Source organism: Misgurnus anguillicaudatus, chromosome 22, assembly GCF_027580225.2.
Source record: "Misgurnus anguillicaudatus chromosome 22, ASM2758022v2, whole genome shotgun sequence".
NCBI classification, from domain to species: Eukaryota; Metazoa; Chordata; class Actinopteri; order Cypriniformes; family Cobitidae; genus Misgurnus; species Misgurnus anguillicaudatus.
The window spans coordinates 36605864-36625604 of NC_073358.2; the positions used below are offsets into that span (position 1 = coordinate 36605864).

Below are 19741 nucleotides of genomic sequence, written 5' to 3' on the forward strand. Positions count from 1 at the left end.
CTGCTAGAGCACACAGAACCAGAGTTATACACTATCAAAGACAGTATTTACAACATAAAAAAAGAAAATTTGGTGTTTCATCATATGAAAAACAACATAAATAACAATATTTTTCAAAAACAGCAGCTTTTTATGTAACTTCAAAGGGTATATTTGTAAAATGATATAAAAATTGCATTTATTCCACTGTATGTGGTTATGGGGACACTTCAAATATTTAGGCGGAAATTAAATACAAAAAGGGTATTATTCCTCCCATCAGTTGGAGTAGAATAACTTTGCATAGATTATGATAGAGAAAATGTCCTTTTTTTCCTGACAATTGCTGTCTGTCTGCAGGTTTCGTTACCACTCAGGGCCAGAGTTATACACTTTTAAATACAGACTTTAGAAAAAAAACATCAAAAGCGCATTTGTTTTTAATAGAGGACTGACAACACATACAACCATGTTTAGCACTTTCAACAGTGTTTTATGTAATTTCAAAGGGTTTCCTGTAAAATGATACCAAACTTTTGTATGTACACCTCTGCATGTGGGTATGGGAAGCTTTTGAAATTGGGTAGGCCAAATCCAGGCGAAAATCCCCAGAGTGTAAGAGGTTATGAACTGTTCATACAGTTAGCAATAATGAGCCATGTCATTTTGTATTATTTAGTTTTTTAATGAAAAACTTTCATTTGTTTAATTTAAGGAAGTAGTTATGTACGGTTGGCAAGTACCGTACAAGCAAAGATATACAAATATAACATTCGTCCAGTAATACTGTCTATTACAGCTCACAACTGAAAAATGGCATTAAGCCAAAAATGCACTGTGGTCCAGTTGTTTTGGTCTAAAAAGACACTTATTTTCCTCCCATAGGAGGAGACCTTTTATACAATTAAAGGAACACTACACTCTTCTTGAAAATATACAAATTTTCCAGCTTCCCTAGAGTTAAACACCTGATTCCCATCGTTTTAAAATCCATTCAGGCGATCTCCGGGTCTGGCGCTACCACCCCCAGCATAGCCTAGCACAATCCATTGAATCTGACCAGACCACCAGCATCACGCTAAAGAACAACCAAAGAGTTTCGATATTTTTCCTGACGGAAAATTAAAAGTTGCGATTTTCTAGGCCGACATGGCTAGGACTATAGTCTCAAACTAATGTGATAATCAAGGACTTTGCTGCCGTAACATGGATGCAGCAGTGATATTACGCACTGCCCAAAAATAGTCCCCTTGGTTACTTTCAATTGCAGGGGACTATTTTTGTCAGTCTTAGTACACGATTTAACTACAGAATAGTCAAGTTTAAATAGAAAAAATATCGAAACTCTTTGGTTAGTCTTGAGCGCGATGCTAATTGTCCAATCAGATTCAATGGATTATGCTAAGATATGCCAAAAGTGGTACCGCCAGACCCGGAGATCAGCTAAATGGACTTCAACCTGGCAAGAATCAAATGTTTAACTCTAGGGGAGCTGGAAAATGAACACATTCAAAAAAAAAGTGAAGTGTCCCTTTAAAGCTTGGGCACAATTATTATGCAGCCATAAACACCAAACAAATGGCTTTTTATCATCTTTATCCTCAGACTGAGCCAATCAGAATCTAATTCAGTGACTGATGTCTTCCTTCTATTTTTCAGTCTTAATTAAACCTGAATTTCACAGATAAATTCATAAGAATTGAGCCATTTAACATCAGGACATCCCATCAGTTAGCATGCAGCCGGGGCAGCAGTGCAGTGTGTCGTGTATGAAGAGATCACATTCTACACAGAACACTTTCCTACATCCCGGACAAGTAAATATCTGCAGAGAGAAGAAAACAATGTTGCTTAATTCCATTGTAAACACACCCATTTATACACAAAAGATTAGACATTTGAAACACCTACACTTTTGTCTTTCAACTCTACTTGGCAAGCTTCACAGTACCTGAAAAAACAAAGGTTAAGATTGTGAAATAATATCTGAAACGAGACTGATGCATGACAGTGTGAGCGTGAAGCACACCTCTCTCCCTCACACTCCTCCAGTGGGGTCTCCTGAAAGGCGTCCAGAGGAAAGAGATGGTGGAAGGAGCGGGCCAAGTGAGGAGCAGAAACCAAAGTCAGACCTGAACCAGAGAAAAGACCCAGACTTTATGAAAACTGAATGCACAGATGTTGTCTGAAGTTCAGGCGCATCCTGAGGACCTACCACACACTTTACACTCCACTGGCAGCTCAGTATATTTGGCTCTGCACTGTGGGCAGTAGTATCCACCGAGAGTGAGTCCTGGCCCTTCAGAAGTGCTGTCAAGGTGCCTAAAAGTGTGAGACAAATGAATAGTTTAACCCCAATAGTATTTTCAATACGATTAAACTGATAATAGAATCTCGAAAGTGTACTTACGACATGCTGAAAGACGGTTTGGCGTCCTGATCTGACATGGAGGCTATGACGTGCTGGGGGAAACCTAAACAAATGATGTATACACAAGTTAAGATAATGTGTATTAAATAACACACTGGGGGGCAGTTTACCAGACAGGGTTTAGATTGATCCAGGACTAGGGCTTAGCTATTTTAGGACATTTAAGTAGTTTTTACAAACAAACCTTACAAAAAACTATACTGATGTGCATCTTTAGACAAAACAATGGTACTGATATGTGTTAAAATATGTCAGTGTAAGGTGTTTTTCAATTAAAGCAGCTCAAACATGCTTTTTGTACTAGAATTAGGATAAGCCCTGTTCGGGAAACCACTCCTGGATATTCTAGGTTACAGTAAAATATGACTACTATAACTTTCTTAAAAATAAATAGTTGTCAACCAAATTGTTGATATCAATGTTAATGAGAAAACAATGTGGCTGATTGGGCTATATGAGGCCAATATAATTGCAGTGGATGAAAGCCAAACTAAGAATTGCTGATTTTTTTTATTAAATTATTTTGTTATGCATTATATGCTTTTACGTACTTGAAAACTATTTACAATTATTTTACTTTTGAAAACAACTTTGCTGCATGCTGGAGTGCTGTTGTGTAAAACAACATAACATTACATCGCCCAATGCAGATAATCAAACATTGGCCGATATATTGGCTACTGCAATATACCGGTCTATCCCTAATAAACAATTACAGATACTGGATCATTTTAAAAGTAGAAAATATTACCCATGCGAATAAGGGAGCACTCAGATGAGGAGCTGGCAGGAGGTGGCTTCACATGCGACATCAGCAGCTCCTTAAAATGACTCTCATCCAATATCACATTGTAGGTTCCTATTGTGCCAAACATTAACATGCATTAATTTGACAGACACTTTAATCCAAAGTAACATTCAGAGGTTCATACATTTTATCTGTATATGAGGAAAAAAACTATGACCTTGCCAAACAGAATGAATTGTTTGTGAGTGTGTGAGTCAGACATATAACTGAAAATGAGCAACCTCCTGTTTCTCTTGTGAGAATGGTGCACACTCGAACCTCTGCCGACAGGCCGATCACAGACACTCTGATTTTCAAACCTTTGAGGGTCTGTAGATGTTTTAAAACAGGCGATCACTAAACGCATTTTCCTTCAAACGTAAAGTATAGACGAGGCATTATAGCAATTATTTAGACTCACTTGGATAAGCTCATAGATGTTGGCTGGGTCACATGTGGTCAGACTGCTGAATATGATCAGTATCTCTCTGCTGGTATGGGCAGGCATGTGTCTGCATGCAAGAAAGAAGAGACGGTACTAAATAAGGGCTGTAGATGAAGAACGCATTTTATGTTTCTAGGAATGAAGCTTATAGTAAACCTCCAGACATTACGTAAACACATTTTAAATATGATCCGGATTGTTAAAAAAATCCTTGGATTTACAAATGCCATAAAAACATTTCAATAACTGTCATGTATTTCTAACTTGATACCTACGATTTCCTCGATACCTACATTTCGCAGATGCTTTGCAAAGTGCATAATATGTGTTATTTAACATCTGCCTGCGTGGGACTACAAATGAAAATTAGCCTGTTTGGCTAAATTTGGCATATTTTCATGCTCTATGTGTTGCGTGGCTATGAATGTGCATTGTCCCATTTCTTAAATAAATAAACTCATAAGGTATACATTTTTATCAGTATGTAATTCGAACGCATGACCTTTTGCGCTGCTAATACAATGCTCTACCACTGGCCTATACAGGAGCATGAATTGCATTAGAGGTGCAAAAGATTGTAGGTTTACTGATAAAAATGTAAACTTTGTAAGTCGCTTAGAATAAAAGTGCCTGCCAAATGCATAAGGTAACTGTAATATGCTACATATATATAGACGGGTTGCAAGTTTACAAACATTGCAGGGTGCGCGCGCATCCAGGAGTGAGCTGATCCGCTTCTGCAACAACCTTAATTATTGAAGCGTTCTTTATTGTTTGTATAAATAAAACTTGATTTTAGTTGGATCTGTTTTTTCTGTCTTTATTTTTGCAGTGTTACTGTGATACATGTATGAATTATAATGTTAGGCTAGTAACGTAATAGTCGCATCTACTGGTATGTAAACATCAGGCACCCAGCACTGACTCTGTTGGTACTATTTTCCACAGCTACTAGCCTACAACACAATGCACATCTCTTCTTTCTGCCTCTCGGTTGCGCGCGCAACCAGTTAGTGACGTAGCCGTGCAACCCGTCTATATTATTTATAGCAAAGTAATGCCATACATTTCCTTGAAACCGTTGGACTGTAACTTACTTTAGAGTCTGCATTGCCATGTTGAGAGAGTTGTAGAGGGACGGCTCTCCTATGCATGTTGAGTCCACAGCTTTTTTAAGAGCTGCGATATGCTTTTTAGGATTCCCTGTTTACAGTAAACAATAGTTCTAGTACAAAACGATGATGTTAAACAAAACATTAAAATGGAAAGATAAAGCATCAACCTGCAAGATCTGTCAGCTTTTCCGCCCTCTTGTTCTTTGTAGTAATGATCCCTATCTGTGAAAATAGTATGATTAATTACACTGGACACATGCAAGTAACACTCACGCACAACCAAAGCGTCACTTCAGTACATTACCTGACTGATCGGATTCTGGTCAAAGTATTCCTCCACAAAATACTCCATCAGCTACGGATTTCATAAAGAGAGATGAAAGGTTCATTTTGAAACACACCAATAAAGCGAGATTGGCAGATATTGCAGTTGTGGCGCTACTAGCCTTCAGGGTGGAGGTCAGCCTGTTGGGCTTCAGGTCTTGATCTTCCATCGATCGAGACGAGTCAACAACCAGATAAAGGTGGCGCATCTAGGGGGAAATCATATACTTTATTGCAGGGGTCTTCAACCTTTTTGTGAGCAAGGGCTACCACAATGGATAAAACAATCTGGAGGGCTACTTTTTTTGATGTAGTCTACTCAAAACTTTTTTCTTTTACTTGTTGACTTTATTTTATTTTACCTGTAGATTTCTTTTATCATTATTTAAAATGTTAACATATATAAAAGAAGCCAAGCTAATATAAATATGTAATAAATAAATATTAAAATTGAGGCTATTAATAGACTGTTCTTTGGTGGGCCGCTCACAGACATGTTGGAGATCACTGTTTACTGTTATTATGACTTATGTCCAATAATGCAATAGATAAAACTCAAAGTGCAGAGGACAGTAAAGAGCATCTCACCATCCCAAGTCGAACTTGTCCATGACTTTCAAACACTCTGCAATGTGACACAGACATTGCAAGTAAGTATTAGACTTAAATCAAGTATCAGACATTATGATGTGTGTTTAACATGTTAGTGCTGGACCTTTTCCTCTTTGCCTGGAAAAGAATGTCCTCTACTGTAGCTTTCAGAGATCCAGACTCATCCTCCTTCAGAACCTCCCTGAGAGATACATACAGTATATGAGCGATTCATTATACTGTATACTTCTCTCATGTACTGTATCATTTCCCAGCGCGTGCCAGTCTGGTATTAAATAAAGGATCTTCATAATACAGTTAGAAAGTATATCCGAGTCACTATTTTAAGTTATATACTTTTAATATGAAGGTCGACAAAACTCACCATGTTCGTTCGTAACCTCCTTCCCAGCGTTTTGCTCTCTCTGGTTCTTCATCCATAACTGACAGATTTTACAGACTGAACGCTTTATTGATGGGAAAATTTGGATTTCTTTTATAAAAGGTGTCCTCTCAGGTATTTCAAAATATTATTTTGCCTTTTATTTAATGAAAACCCGTATGAATTTGTAAGATCTTATACCATCCAATTCAGAAAAAGTCTTTTGAATCGGTTATTGTAGCCGAAATCGCATATAAACAAACACCACTGCTCTGGTACGTCAGTATAGTGTGTCCCCCGGAACAAGATGTGAACATTGGTTCCGAGTTCCTACAGTAGGCCTACACGAAGGCCCTGTCCCAAATGGCGCACTTCATGTGGACTTTCGGTCTCGTGGCCTTAAATTGCGCGTTCTCGCTTAGTCTACGAGTCCGTAGGGTGTCCCATCTGTCATTTTTACGCTTTGAAGTGTGCTCATCAGCGCCTCCTTTGCCCCCTTGATGCGGTCTTCAGCGAAGCCCGCACTGCAGCAGGCTTCGCGCACTTTGCCAACCCAGCAGTCCTTGCGAAAGGGCAATCAGACCAATCAGACGACGGAAGGTAGGAGTTCACACTGACGGGCAACTTCTCTACCTATTGCCGGTGTGATGCTCGAGTCTGTCCTAAACTACGACTCCGATGCACCCACGTGGACTCGCATTAAGGGTCCCTAAAGTCTGGACTACGTGATGTCATCAAAGTGTGGACTCTGAGGAGGACCACAAGTCCGGAGTGTGCCATTTGGGACAGGGCGATTAACTTGCGTTAGTCTGTATTTTTAGTGTAAAATTACCTTAATCTTTCAAATGTAAAAAAAATAGGCGTTTGGGAATGGTTTGAGTTTATTTTATATACACAATTAAAAATATAAAAACATATTGTACATTTCAACAGTAGCTTCATTGATCACCAACAACATCAGCTTATTCACTGAATTCTCTATAGATTTTTGTCCTAAAAAACTAGGGATTTCTTCGTTATAACTTCAATTTAAACCTCTTTAGACATCATTCTGGTGTGGGCTTTAAACAAATAAGCAAAAAAAAAAAAAACACAGATAAGAGACTGTTATTCTGATGATAATTTGTGCAGCAAGTTAAACTACAAAATAAAATCCAATAAAAAAAATCTAATAAAACATTACAACAAACTAGAATGTAACTTCTCAGAGACAGAAAAACGATAAATCCCTACACTTAAATGAAAATGACTTTTCCACAATTCACAGACTTAAAAAGAACAGACACATATATAGGCCTATTGGTCACAGACCTGTTAATATTAAAATTTCGTCAGTTTGACTAAAAATGATATCAGCAACATGATACAAGAGTTAAGAGATGTCATAATCCAGCATTAGAAAATAAAATACTTCAAAAAGGTACCACAATATGTTGATCAAGTTAATCTGGCTCAAAAGCAGAAACCTGTCTATAAAAACAACAACCATACAGTCCTTGAATTAATACAGTGATACGGAAATACAAATAAAACTTCTGGCAAAACCATTGTGTTACAGAATATGTCCTGTTGAGCTTTCAGTGTCAGTCCATTTTTACTGTCTGCGGTCATAGTCACTGACTCTTCTTTTGATGAGGGAGAGTTTTGCCTTTAGCTGCTTACACCTTTTCCTTTTCATCTGATACTCTGGAGACTGTGAAAAAGAAATGTAACAACTCATTTACACCTCTATTATATGTAAACCTTTACCAGAAATAACCATAAACATTACATTGGAGAAGCTGTATAGAGGATGAATGGTTGGGCAGATAGATATTATAACCTGTCACCTGGGTTCCAACATCCAAACCTCTCTCCAAATAAAAATACTGCTTATTGCACAAATACCCAGTTGAAAAAAATAATAATTTACCTTTTTTAAGCTTTTGAGCCGGTTAAATAACTCCAAGGCATCCTATTTTTTAAAAGCAAAAAGCAGAATAAATTATTTCCAAGTCAATCATGTCATAACATTTAATAATATATCATTACTCATTATGTCATCAGCAAACTCACATGACATGTAGGTTTAATTTTGTGCATTATTTGTTTAATTTATATTGTTTTCCAAAGATAATGGTCATTGTAAAATCCATCAATAATTAAAGAGCTCAGATGCAAATGTCACCTCTGTCAAAAATAAAGGTGATGATAAAAATGAAAGTTTGAAAATAAACCGAATGCTCTCGGCACATACTATACATTTATTAAATATTTTGCTTTAAAATTGGGTGAATCCCGGCCTCACGCCACTCATAAACACCTGTTTGTTGGTAGAATCCGTTAAACTCCACGTTGATTGAACGACAGCACGCATACGTCAAAAGTTTTTTTTTAAGAGGTTTACCAAATAAATTATAGCATATTGACTAAATTTTTGAGCCTTTTACCTTTATTCTGAAATGACAGTTAAAGGGCGATGCTAATGGTCTAATCAGATTCAATGGATTGTGCTAAGCATGCTAAAAGTGGTACCGCCAGAACCTGAGATTGGCTGAATGGATTCAAAAACAATAAGAATCAAATGTTTAACTCTAGGGGAGCTGGAAAATTGCCATATTTTCAAATAAAGTGGAGTGTCCCTTTAAGAGTGACTTCAACTTTTTTAGAAGTGCAGATTTTTACAGCATAAGAATTTTGTTAAATACCTATGAAATGACTAAAGATAAATTTGTGATTAACCTTTAATAACTTTTACCATTAAAGTGAAATTACTGAACCTAAATATAAAAGAAAAATGAAAACATGTCAAAAACACTTAAACGGGTTTTGCATCTGCCTCCTCAATTATTATTAAGGCGAACAAAAAGGGTATTCATCAACCAAATGAGCCTTTTCAATTTAGACAAAGTACACACCATGAACTGTGGACTGCCTTCCTGTAAGTAGTCCAGTTCTTTATCGGTATCTGCCAGGCCCTGATTAATATCATCTAGCTCAGCCTGAAGACGCTTGTACTCCATGTGGTCCCTGTCGAATTCTTTCTTGTACTCCAGCCTCTCCTGCTCATTAATAATAGGTGGATACTCGCTAAGAAAAATACATGATGTGATAGGGAAAAGGTTACAATAGTGATTAAAAAGTCAAGTTTTGCTTTTGGCTGAATTTAAATATGTCTTCATTATATTTAGGCAGTCAGGTCTGCTTTGACATGACCAGTTGTGATCAAGAATTTTCTTCACCTTTCATTGTCTGTGTCCAGCTCATCTCCAGATTCGCCAGTGTCGTAGTCCCTCATTTTGCCCTTCAGACCACTCAAAGAGCTTGTTAGGTCAGAACTGCTGTATAGTTTAAAAAATATATAAATGTGTTAATAACATTAATAGAGCATAATTTTTATAAACTTGCTTGGGTAATATTATATTTGTGAGTGCAGGAGGAGTTTAATTATCATACAAGAACAGTGTGTAATGATGATAATAGTTTCAGTCAGTACGCATAATAGGTTTGCTTGTTTGTGAAACAGGTTATTCGAGTTCATATCACAAAACAATGTAAACATGTCCTACTCAAACAGGTTTCAAGATTTTCTGCATTCCTTTGGCATTAAACTACAATGATAGACTGATCGCAAGGCTAATCAATAAGCCAATATTTACCTATTTAAATCTGAACAGTTTGCAGGACAGTGTTTATCCTAGTCCCAGACTAAAATCCATGTTTGAGCTGCCATAATTAAAAAAAAACTTGTAATGACCTCTCTTAACGTCTATTAATGACATTGTTTTGTCTCAAGATGTACACCAGTATTGCTTTTGTAAGGTTTGTTTGTAAAAACGACCTAAATGGCCTAATATAACCAAGGCCTAGTCCTGGGTTAATCTAAACCCTGTCTGGGAAACCTCCCCATAAAGCCCTAACAAAATATACTGTAAAGAAAGACAAAAGTAATCTATTTTTTACAGCATCATTTGCCAAATCACTAAGATGACCTACCTTGGAAGATAAATTGGTTTATGGATGTCCTGGCTTTGCATCATTGGCTGTGAAACGCCAATGCGATCATTGCCGTCATTTACAAAAGTCTCTGGATCTCCAGACACATTATTAACCTGTAAAACAAAAAATTAAGAGTTCACATCTAGACGATATTAAACAGACATTCTGTAATTATGTTCAAATTCAATCAAATTATTGCTGTGAATTTAGCTGATCTGAATACCACCAAGGGTGCAATTTTCCAGAATTTGTATAAAACTGTTGAAATGGCTTAGGTTGCAACTGCTAAAATAGAGAATCTGTAATCTTATACACTATATGCCACATTTCCATAAGCAAATTTATATTTACAAATTCTGTATAAATTGCTTTATTAGGAAAAATCTAAGAGTATTGCTTGGCATATATATTTTGCATGCACTTAAACTGCATGCAATTACATGCAATTAATATAATTGCATTTAATTGCAAATTAATGCCTTACATTTTTACATGCAATTAATTGGGGCATATAAAAACAAATCAGAACTACTGACCCAAACAGCAGAACAAAAGCCTTATTGTATGCAGCCATTTTCCTTTCCCTGCATCCCAAAGGAATGATGCAGCAACCATTATGTTCTAAGTAAAGTATGTTGTGTGTACAGCTATCAGATCACTTAGTAATGAGGCCTAAAAGTGGACTCACTATGTGTGTTGAAGTTTTAGTTTTATTTGAATACTTTGATGTCTCACATGTTTCTGCCATCTCTGTTTTGGCAGTCTCTCACCCCTGTATGTGTTGCTCTAGGGCCCCTTTTACAATAGCTCTTTATGCCTAGAAAATATATACACCTCTGTTTTCACAATGCAACCAGCCTTCTTTTTGAAAGGTTAATAGTCTGGACAAACAGTAAAGCCAGGCAGAACCGGTTTCACTACTTCTGGAGATACTATCACAACATAAAGACTGAAACTACAGCTGGTTACATGGTGAAATGTGAATGAATAAAAGCAATGGATTACCTAACAACCCTGGATGAATGTAATGGTTTCTTTGGATTATTAGCACTGTAATTAAATAAAATCAACTCATGTAGATTTAGGTCTCTGTAATATGCTTTTTGAGTTTATTAAAGCTGTCCAATGAGTGAAAGTGCATAAGAGGCCACACCCAGAAACCAGACATGAAACCTGCCATATCTTTCTCGAACCCTGTGCATCGTATACACACACACACTGAAGTTCTTAGAAACTCTGTCCTTGGAAATTATAACCCAACAGTCTACTTTTGATTTACAATAACCAGTTACAGATACAACAAAGTAACTCTGAGAAAGTAAAAAACACTCTTTTGAGCTCATACAAGCACCAAGCAGCATTTTTAGAAAGAAGGCATGAATGCATGTTTTGTAATCAATGGATAAAAACAATAATGCATAGCAAAATAATATTTAATTCTCTAAAAGCATTCAATTCGTAAGTAAACCTACCCATTCACCAATGCCTTGAGACGTGAGTCCATCGGTAATCGTCTTAACATCATACCACAGAACGCGGTCCCTGCCGTAACTCCTCATCTGCCCTCGTGTTTTGACTGCAAACACCAGAAGGATGATCAGTGCCACCACCACCAGGAACCCAATAACGACTGCGATGGCCTTTCAAAAAAGCAGAAGGAGAAAACAGACATTTTAAACACCACTGTAATGACATGTATGTGACATGAGGCATCCATATTAAAGACAATATGGCAGATTTGTTTTGACTAGATTTGCATATTAGTCAAAGAACCTGGCACTCTCTACATATGACCCACTGATAAGAAACTAAAGAAATGCAACCATATGGATGGTCTATTTCCCAACAACTTGAAGGCAGGAACACATGCTCACCTCTTCGGGCTCCACTACACAGTAGTGGTATAAGTACTGATTGAGAAAGATGCCAGAGGCTTGTTCTTGGTTCTGGAACTGCGCACACATCTGCAAGACCTGACTGTACATCATGGATCCAGACGTCTGAGCCATGGGGTTGATGGCGACCAAGTACACAATGGTGGCTATCAGCATGAGCAGAGCAAGGATGGCACAAATAATGATGGAAGCCAGGTAGAACGAAGGAGACTTGGCAGCGTTTTGTCTCGACACCGCCAAGACAAAGATGATGAGAACTGCGATAAAGGTGATCGCAGCGATTGCAATAATAAAGCCTTTCCCTGATTTTGGATCCATGTATGTCCCGCCTCCATAGCCGCCTCCATAGCCGCCGCCATAGCCGCCATATCCCCCAAGACCTCCGCTGTAACTTCCTCCACCACCATATCCACTATAGCTTCCACCAGCGCCGCCTTGGTAGCTACCATAACCCATTCCACCCATAGCACCCATTCCTCCGAAACCCATTGCACTTGCGTCGTAGTCCCATGCCAGTGTGGAGGCAACACAGGCGAACACAGCCACACACATTATGATGATGATGATGCACATAATCTTCATGACACCGGGAGGTGAAGTCCAGCGATAAAAGTGAAGCATTTCATCAGGATGGTAAGACGCTGCACGGTTGGAAGATCTTTTGTGGCTGAAAAGACAAAGTTGTTTAACATGAGTAAGTGATAGGAAAAAGATACCCGGGTGGTGAAAAACAACAGAAACCTTCACACAGATTTTAATAGAGTAATTGTTATAATGGGAATTGTATTGGTTTTAATGGAAACTACAGTATAATGGTCCATGTGGGTCTCTGCTTGTAATGTGTTGGGTTTTGTTGAAGGGATGATTTTGTTGTTGTTATCAACTTACTGTCTGCCGCCATATGGCGGAGGAGGGCGACTCGATCTTTTAGGCATAATGTTGTCTTCAAGGCCCTTGGACAAACGACTTCACAGTGTTGCCTGGGTGAGAGTGAAACAAAAACACGTTCGTATCGAATTATGAAAAAAATACAACAACAAAAAAACATTTCTAGTGACGTTAATTGCTTGTTCCTCGTGAATTACTGAAATAGTTATCACCACAGAATAAGTGAATAAACAATATAAGCAGTGTGTTCCTATGGCCAAGAGATTTCCTGACTATGATTTCTCACAATTCTGAACGTTCATGAGAATTTAAACACCTGAAACACGGTAATTTTTTTACAGATAAATCTGAATTGTGGCGTTTTTGGAAAAGTACAAAAACACCTACATACACAAAACGACTAAAACTATTTGAATGTCACGGGGAAACTGTTACCAAGCGACACCAATCAGCGTATTAGTTAATTTAAACAATTAAAACGCATCCAATCCAGAATGTACAATAATCAACAAGAATATTCAACAAAATATCTTACCTCCTTCCCGTCCGACAGCAGTCAGTTAAGGCTGGTAAACAAGTCTTATAACAATCCTTTCTCTGAAGATGGAGTATTTACTGACCTCAGGAAACGCCCTCTGATGCTTCAGAGTGGCTGTCATCACTGAAACCGCACGAGCCCCCGCCTCTACCTACACAGGTGCGTTCCCGCCCACGACGCATGCGCAGATGCAGCTCACGGGTTTATTTGTATATCGCTTTTTCTAGGAAAAACATTGGTGTGTCAGGTTCGTATATGAAAACGTCATTCTTCTCCATCAGGCAATAACAGTTGGCATCACTGATACTCCATTCAAATCCTAACCAAGCCCATTTTTCAGCTTCTAAAGTGGGCCAATTAAACTAATTAACTGAATAATAATTTTATAGGGGTACGGCATCTGCACGAGGCACATGTGATTTATAAGCCTAGTTGCATTTTCTACTACTCAGTCATTAATATGTAATCCGAGAGGGATTACTTACATTATTTCATTAGAATGAGTATGAAAGAACAAATTGTTTTTCAACTGCTTTACTTATGCTGTATGTCATGTTTAATATGTGATTCAATACAGTAATATTTTCATTGTATGAATGTGGTTTAATACGGGCCCTGATATTTATAATAATCTTAATTGAAACAAATCAAAGCTGCATTGTTAGATTAAGTACACACCATATTCATTATTTAGTGTTTCCACAAAGCATTTGAGACTGGAGTCTATTTCAGTTGTAACTTGAAACCTGCCAAGCAGCTAAAAGCATGGTTTGCTATAATAGCATTAACAATATAGATACCTGTCTAAGAGGCTACTCATTTTTTTTTTTTAAAGGAAGCATCATGGAAACCGATAATCAATAGGCTGTAATATGGAGGCAGGCCCATTTATTTTTTGTCTTCTACCGTAATACATTTATAACAAAGTATCAAATTCAGATCTAAAAGTAGAGTGATACAAAATATAAAATGTACATCATATGTATAAAATAGGCAACAATAATCTACACTACACACATCCTAGACTAAAAACTACAAATATTTCAAACATTTTAGGACCATTACAAATTTATCTATCAGCTTTTTGAACAAACAACAATAAAGAATGTATTCTTCACCCAGCTACATTCATTACAAGCTCAAAGATTCATTACAATTTCCTCAAATTGCCTACTTCAAAAATACAAAGAAGTGTGAAGAGCACATTTAAAAACATACATGAAGAAAGCTGATGCCGTTTCATGAAACATTCTAGTAAAAAGAAAATAACATTTAATTTGTCTTCAGATAACCCTTCTCAGCAGTAAATGTCCATCATTGAATTTCACAGCAAAAGGAAAATGTTAAATGTTTGTTTTAATACAAACAACGTGAGATGTGTTGCAATATTGATCTTTGATATTGGCTGATGTCACAATAAGATTTATTCTTTCCAGACCACACCTGACGTCCGTGATAAATAAAATGCTGGAGTTCGGTTTAACTGTAACCATCATTCCAGTCCATGACTTTGTCATACTCCTGAATTTTCTGCTTTATGTGAGCAAGTTTGTTCTTTAGATATTCACATCTGTCCCTCTTTTCCAGAAACGTCGGATCCTACAACCACAAACAGGTCAATTAATCTTTTGCAGGCTCTACTACACAAACAGGAAGTATTTTAGACATGTCAACAGCATTATTTAAATAGTCCACATCCCCTAACATTTCCAGTTTCTCTATTTTAGCTGTTCATGGAACTCAGACTGACACAGATACCATGTCATTATTTTGCAATGACTAAAGAATGCAGAAAGGCAACAGATGACAAAGCGGTCGAAATGTGTTGGAAAGTTTTTTAACAAGCTGAAACATAAATATTTAAGGAACACTTACAGCCTTTTTTCTGTTATAGTCCTGAACAATGCTGTTGATTCTCTCTTGCTCCTAAAGGAGGAAAGTCAAGGTTAATGTATTCAAGATCAGAAAATGCATTATTTGACTAGGAATTTGGCAGAAATGTTGTCAGTAGTTGATAGAATGAAGCAAAAAGGACAATTGTACCTAAACACATGCCTATAAATAGTAAATGTATAAAATAAATAATAGTATATTGGTCTCTTAAAGGGATAGTTCACTTTAAAATGAAAATTCTGTCATCCCTCACCCATCCACACATCGTTCCGCACCTGCATGAATTTCCCCTCTCCGATGAATCCAAAAGAGATACCTTGAGAAATGACGGCAAACACACAGCAGATAGCGACCACCGACCTCCATAGTAGGAAAAATACATTTTGGAAATATTGTGATAAATGATGAAGAAAATATTTGATAAATGATGGTAAGCACACAGTTGATGGTACCCAATAAATTCCCAATAAATTTATTCCTACTATGGAAGTCCATGATCACTCTCTGCTGTGTGTTCACCATTCATTTCTCAAAATATCTTCTTTTGTGTTCATCAGAAAAAAGAAATTCACACAGGTTCAAAACAACATGAGGATGAGTAAATGTTGACGAAATTCTCATCCCAAAGTGAACTATCCCCTTAATTTTTTTCTGCGGCTGTGACAATTTAAACGTGATTTTAGCCTAAAAGACAACTAGGGTAAATGTCAACATTCAACATAAACATCTCTTTTAAAGGGGTCATATGACGTTGCTAAAAACAAAAAAAGGTGTAGTTGGTGTAATGCAACGTTTTAAGGTTTTAAAAACACTGTATTTCCACATACTGTACAATATTGATGCTCGTCTATGCCCCACCTTTCTAAAACACATAGTTTTTTACTAAGCTCATCATTCTGAAAATCGTGGTGTACTCTTATTAGCCAGGTACCCAGTGCGTTGTGATTGGCCAAATACCTCACGCGTGTGATGGAAATGGTACACCCCTACCACATTTGCAATTTCAGCACTGCATCTCCAGGACTTGGTGGTGGCGACAAAATTACTTCAGCAAGAATAAAAGTTACACCTTTTTTCTTTACATTTGGGCGGTGTTATGCAAATCTTCCCACACAGTGATGTAGATATGTGGGGGCGTTTTAGGAAGCCGTGGATGATATCTTTTTTGGGTTTGAGACTTTAATCTTTGCAACTTTACAGATCTTCTATATGCACAAATAGCTTTTAAAGGTGCAGTGTGTAAATTTTAGCGGCATCCAGTGGTGAGGTTGCAAATTGCAACCAATGGCTCAGCCCACTGCTCATTCCTCGCTTTTCTCGCATAGAGAAGCTATGGTAGCCGCCACCGGAAAAACATGTAATTGACGGAGACAACTTAGTAAAAAAATTTGTCCGTTAAGGGCTTCTGTAGAAACATGGCAGCACAAAATGGCGACTTCCACGTAAGGGGACCCTCTGTGTATGTAGATAAAAACGTCTCATTCTAAGGTAATAAAAACATAGCGGTTCATTATAAAAAGGTCTTTATACAACCCTGATAATATAATTTTGTATATTATTTTGCATTTCTGTCAAGAGGTCCTTTTAAAAATTACACACTGCAAAGGAAAACATGAAATCACATCCTATGACCCCTTTAATAGCCAATAAATTCATCAGGAGTCAGCAAAGTAGCATTTTTACCATTGGGTTGGTAGGGTGTGGTGGCAGACTTCTTATCAGATTGTCCAGGTCCTCAAATTTCTGGGTTAACACCTGAACCTCAGCGTGTAACTCTTTATATTCTGCATATTGATCATTAAACACTGCCTTGTAGCGCTCCCTTTCATCATCAGTGCGAATTGTGGGGTATTTCCTATATAGACATATTATAAACAACACACATCAGATTGTGTAATTGTTACAGGGGTAAGGGATAAAGTACGATGAGGCAACAATAACCAGTCCTTGATATGTTTGGAAAATCATGGAAGATGTAAGTAGTTAAATATACTGAATCAGTATTCCTTTAAAATATGCTCTGTATAAACTTGCAGAACTTACGCCACATAGTCCGCGATGACCAGAGGTTTGGGGATATGGCCAGCAGGGATATGACCCCTTAAAATCTCTGGTTCCATCATAACTGAAGGTGCCGTGCCATCTATCGTCTCTGGATAGCCCATTGTTGGACCATTGTAAACTGGGGCAGAGACACTGGAGCCTGGACCCATCTGTGTTTACAAATGATAGTTTTTTTTAAATACAACGATTGTATAATTCAAAACAAATTTTTGAAGTCAAAATGACCTGCTTACCATAGTGAGTGGAACTGCTCCTACTTTCTAAATATGAAATAGATCAAAAAACAGAAATATAAGGTTTCATTAACGCAGTTTATGATCTGCAGTATTACTGTGACTACTAACAGTAAAGCTAGTCAAATATAATAATAAAAATCTGTATACATTTTTAATAATATATACAAATCTAAATATTGTCTTATCAATTTGGAAAAAAAATACAGATATTTACATCTATTTGACCCAGTCTCTCTCTTCGCATCCTTGCTGCTTCATGTCTCCACAGCTTCAGACACACACATGCACCCACAAGATACAACAGCATGTTGATAAACAGGAAGATGATAGCAGCGGTCTGCCCAGACTCAGTTCGACAAAACCCGGCATTGGGCCCAGCGTTAAATTGAGGTAAATAGCAGAGACCTCCACGAAGCGTGTCTCGCACATACACTATTGCTGCTACCATGTATAGAAGCGCTAATGCCAGGTTTATCACACACTCTGTGATCGGCCACCAACTAGAGTCCAGCAGAATGGTACGATAATACATGGTCACTCCTAAGACTAGTAAAATGACAGTCATGATCCAGGCCAATCCAGCCACCACAATCACAAACGGGGTCAAGGGCCCGGAGTAGGAACCCCCTGATCCTCCATACATCCCACCCATTGAAGATCCATATGATCCATACGTCTGCTGCATTGAGTAACCAAACATGTTGAACCACTCGTTATCCTTGTGCACGTATGCGCAGACGCACGCAAAAACGGCAGCCCCCAAAAGCAGCTCCACGCAACCCAGAATGCGCAGAAGTCCGGGCCAAGACTTCATGTAAGCGTAGCGCTGATTGTACTCCTCCACCTTCTCGCTGTAAGTCATAGCAGTCTGTAAAGAACGTCCAGAAACCGATTCCAGTGGTTCCCCTAACAACATCGCCTGCTCCTTTCTGGAAGCATAGCTGCCTCCAGACCCTCCGTAAGGATCGAGGTAAGTGCTGGGGGCCGTGGGTGATGGTGGACGCGAGTGTGGAGGGGAGCACGGCACACCATCAGTGGTCGTGTTTACATCAAGTGGTGGTGGTGGAAGGGGCCATTTCTTGTTGCTACTGTTTCCACTGCCTCTAAAGAAGTTCTTCACAGAGTCTGGAATAAAACGTCGAATGGGTTTAATGTCCATGGCATCATCCACCTGATCTTCAGCATCGCTCGGGTAGAAATCCGGGCCGACAGGAGGATTGTCGGGGAGCGGAGGAGGTGGTAAAGGGTCATAGCTGGATGCTGGCATTTCACTGAGAGGATAAGGGATCTCCTGGCCCCATGGCAGTGAGCCAACAGGCACTTGGTCATAGTAAGGCATATCTCTGACCCGATCGAAGCGGGACGCTGACCCGTTTCCAGTCAACATAGAGATGGTTCTTTGTCCAAGCAGCTGAGAAGAACTAAGATGTAGAAACAAGGTATTTATTATTTTAAACTTCTGATCATCACATAATAATATGATATAATTTGGACATCATAAAAGTTTATAAAGAGATTACATAAAAAATTACTAATTGTCTTATTACTACCAAATAGGGTGTCTGTTCTACCTCTGAAGAGTAGTTACATGGCCAAACAGGTTGAATTTGAAAGTCGCGTTTTTTCACAAAGGTCCCTGGAATGAAGATAAGCAAGTGAATTATAATAGCGTTTAACTGCCGACATCAACAGATCTAGTACACATTTACCACTCATAGTACATGAGTGGTAACTTTATAAAAGTACTAGAAACTTTAAATAGCCTAAACGATAAGCACAGGCCTAATCCTTACCTGAAAACAAAGTCTATAGCCTGCAAAATAAAGCGGTACGAAAGAACACGCCTCATTAAATATTTGCGTTCTTCTTATTTTAGTCACCAACAAAAAATATACTAACTCGGCACGTGCAACGATTGGTTATTAATGAGCTACATTAAAGATACTATTCGTTATTTTTTTCGTGAAAAAACACCACTTTCTTACCTGGTATCGGTAGATTCACCTGTCTTCCGCCACTGGGGCTACAGGTGTAGGATCGATCACGTGACCTACCCAGCCCCGACGCGTGACGTCACTCCATTAAAACCAGTTTGACAAGAAAACATTATTGTTTATTGTTTAACTATTGTTTTACCATATTTTGATATAATTGATTATTATTTTGTTTATTGATGGTAATGTGACTGCCACATC

The 19741-nt window shown here is 38.0% G+C and overlaps 3 protein-coding genes across 8 annotated transcripts; all 3 read right to left on the reverse strand.

Annotated features, from left to right (window-relative positions):
- Window positions 1-643: 643 nt before the first annotated feature.
- gtf2h2 (general transcription factor IIH, polypeptide 2) lies at window positions 644-6622 on the reverse strand. The gene is made up of 15 exons (XM_055199134.2): window positions 6058-6622; window positions 5797-5874; window positions 5670-5706; window positions 5204-5290; window positions 5062-5112; window positions 4925-4979; window positions 4740-4845; window positions 3619-3709; window positions 3440-3527; window positions 3162-3269; window positions 2390-2453; window positions 2195-2301; window positions 2009-2111; window positions 1891-1930; window positions 644-1804 (listed from the first exon to the last, which is right to left on the reverse strand). The coding sequence occupies exons 1-15, from the start codon at window positions 6111-6113 to the stop codon at window positions 1694-1696; spliced, it is 1182 nt and encodes a 393-aa protein (XP_055055109.2). The 5' UTR covers window positions 6114-6622; the 3' UTR covers window positions 644-1693.
- Window positions 6623-6917: 295 nt separating this feature from the next.
- Window positions 6918-13508, reverse strand: oclnb (occludin b). 2 transcript variants are annotated; one of them, XM_055199132.2, is made up of 9 exons: window positions 13351-13508; window positions 12816-12907; window positions 11907-12594; window positions 11505-11672; window positions 10030-10145; window positions 9276-9371; window positions 8952-9123; window positions 7967-8008; window positions 6918-7747 (listed from the first exon to the last, which is right to left on the reverse strand). In XM_055199132.2, exons 2-9 carry the CDS (start codon window positions 12860-12862, stop codon window positions 7649-7651), a joined length of 1428 nt encoding a protein of 475 aa, XP_055055107.2. In that variant the 5' UTR covers window positions 12863-12907; window positions 13351-13508; the 3' UTR covers window positions 6918-7648. The 2 variants fall into 2 exon arrangements, with proteins under 2 accessions (XP_055055107.2, XP_055055106.2); XM_055199131.2 differs by having other exon boundaries at window positions 9276-9374; window positions 13351-13507.
- Window positions 13509-14226: 718 nt separating this feature from the next.
- marveld2b (MARVEL domain containing 2b) lies at window positions 14227-19622 on the reverse strand. 5 transcript variants are annotated; one of them, XM_055199125.2, is made up of 8 exons: window positions 19532-19622; window positions 19118-19182; window positions 17761-18967; window positions 17544-17570; window positions 17290-17459; window positions 16930-17101; window positions 15229-15279; window positions 14227-14952 (listed from the first exon to the last, which is right to left on the reverse strand). In XM_055199125.2, the coding sequence occupies exons 3-8, from the start codon at window positions 18931-18933 to the stop codon at window positions 14833-14835; spliced, it is 1713 nt and encodes a 570-aa protein (XP_055055100.2). In that variant the 5' UTR covers window positions 18934-18967; window positions 19118-19182; window positions 19532-19622; the 3' UTR covers window positions 14227-14832. The 5 variants fall into 5 exon arrangements, with proteins under 5 accessions (XP_055055100.2, XP_055055103.2, XP_055055102.2 ...); XM_055199128.2 differs by having other exon boundaries at window positions 19097-19182; window positions 19532-19584; XM_055199127.2 differs by lacking the exon at window positions 19532-19622 and adding an exon at window positions 19340-19513.
- Window positions 19623-19741: the final 119 nt, after the last annotated feature.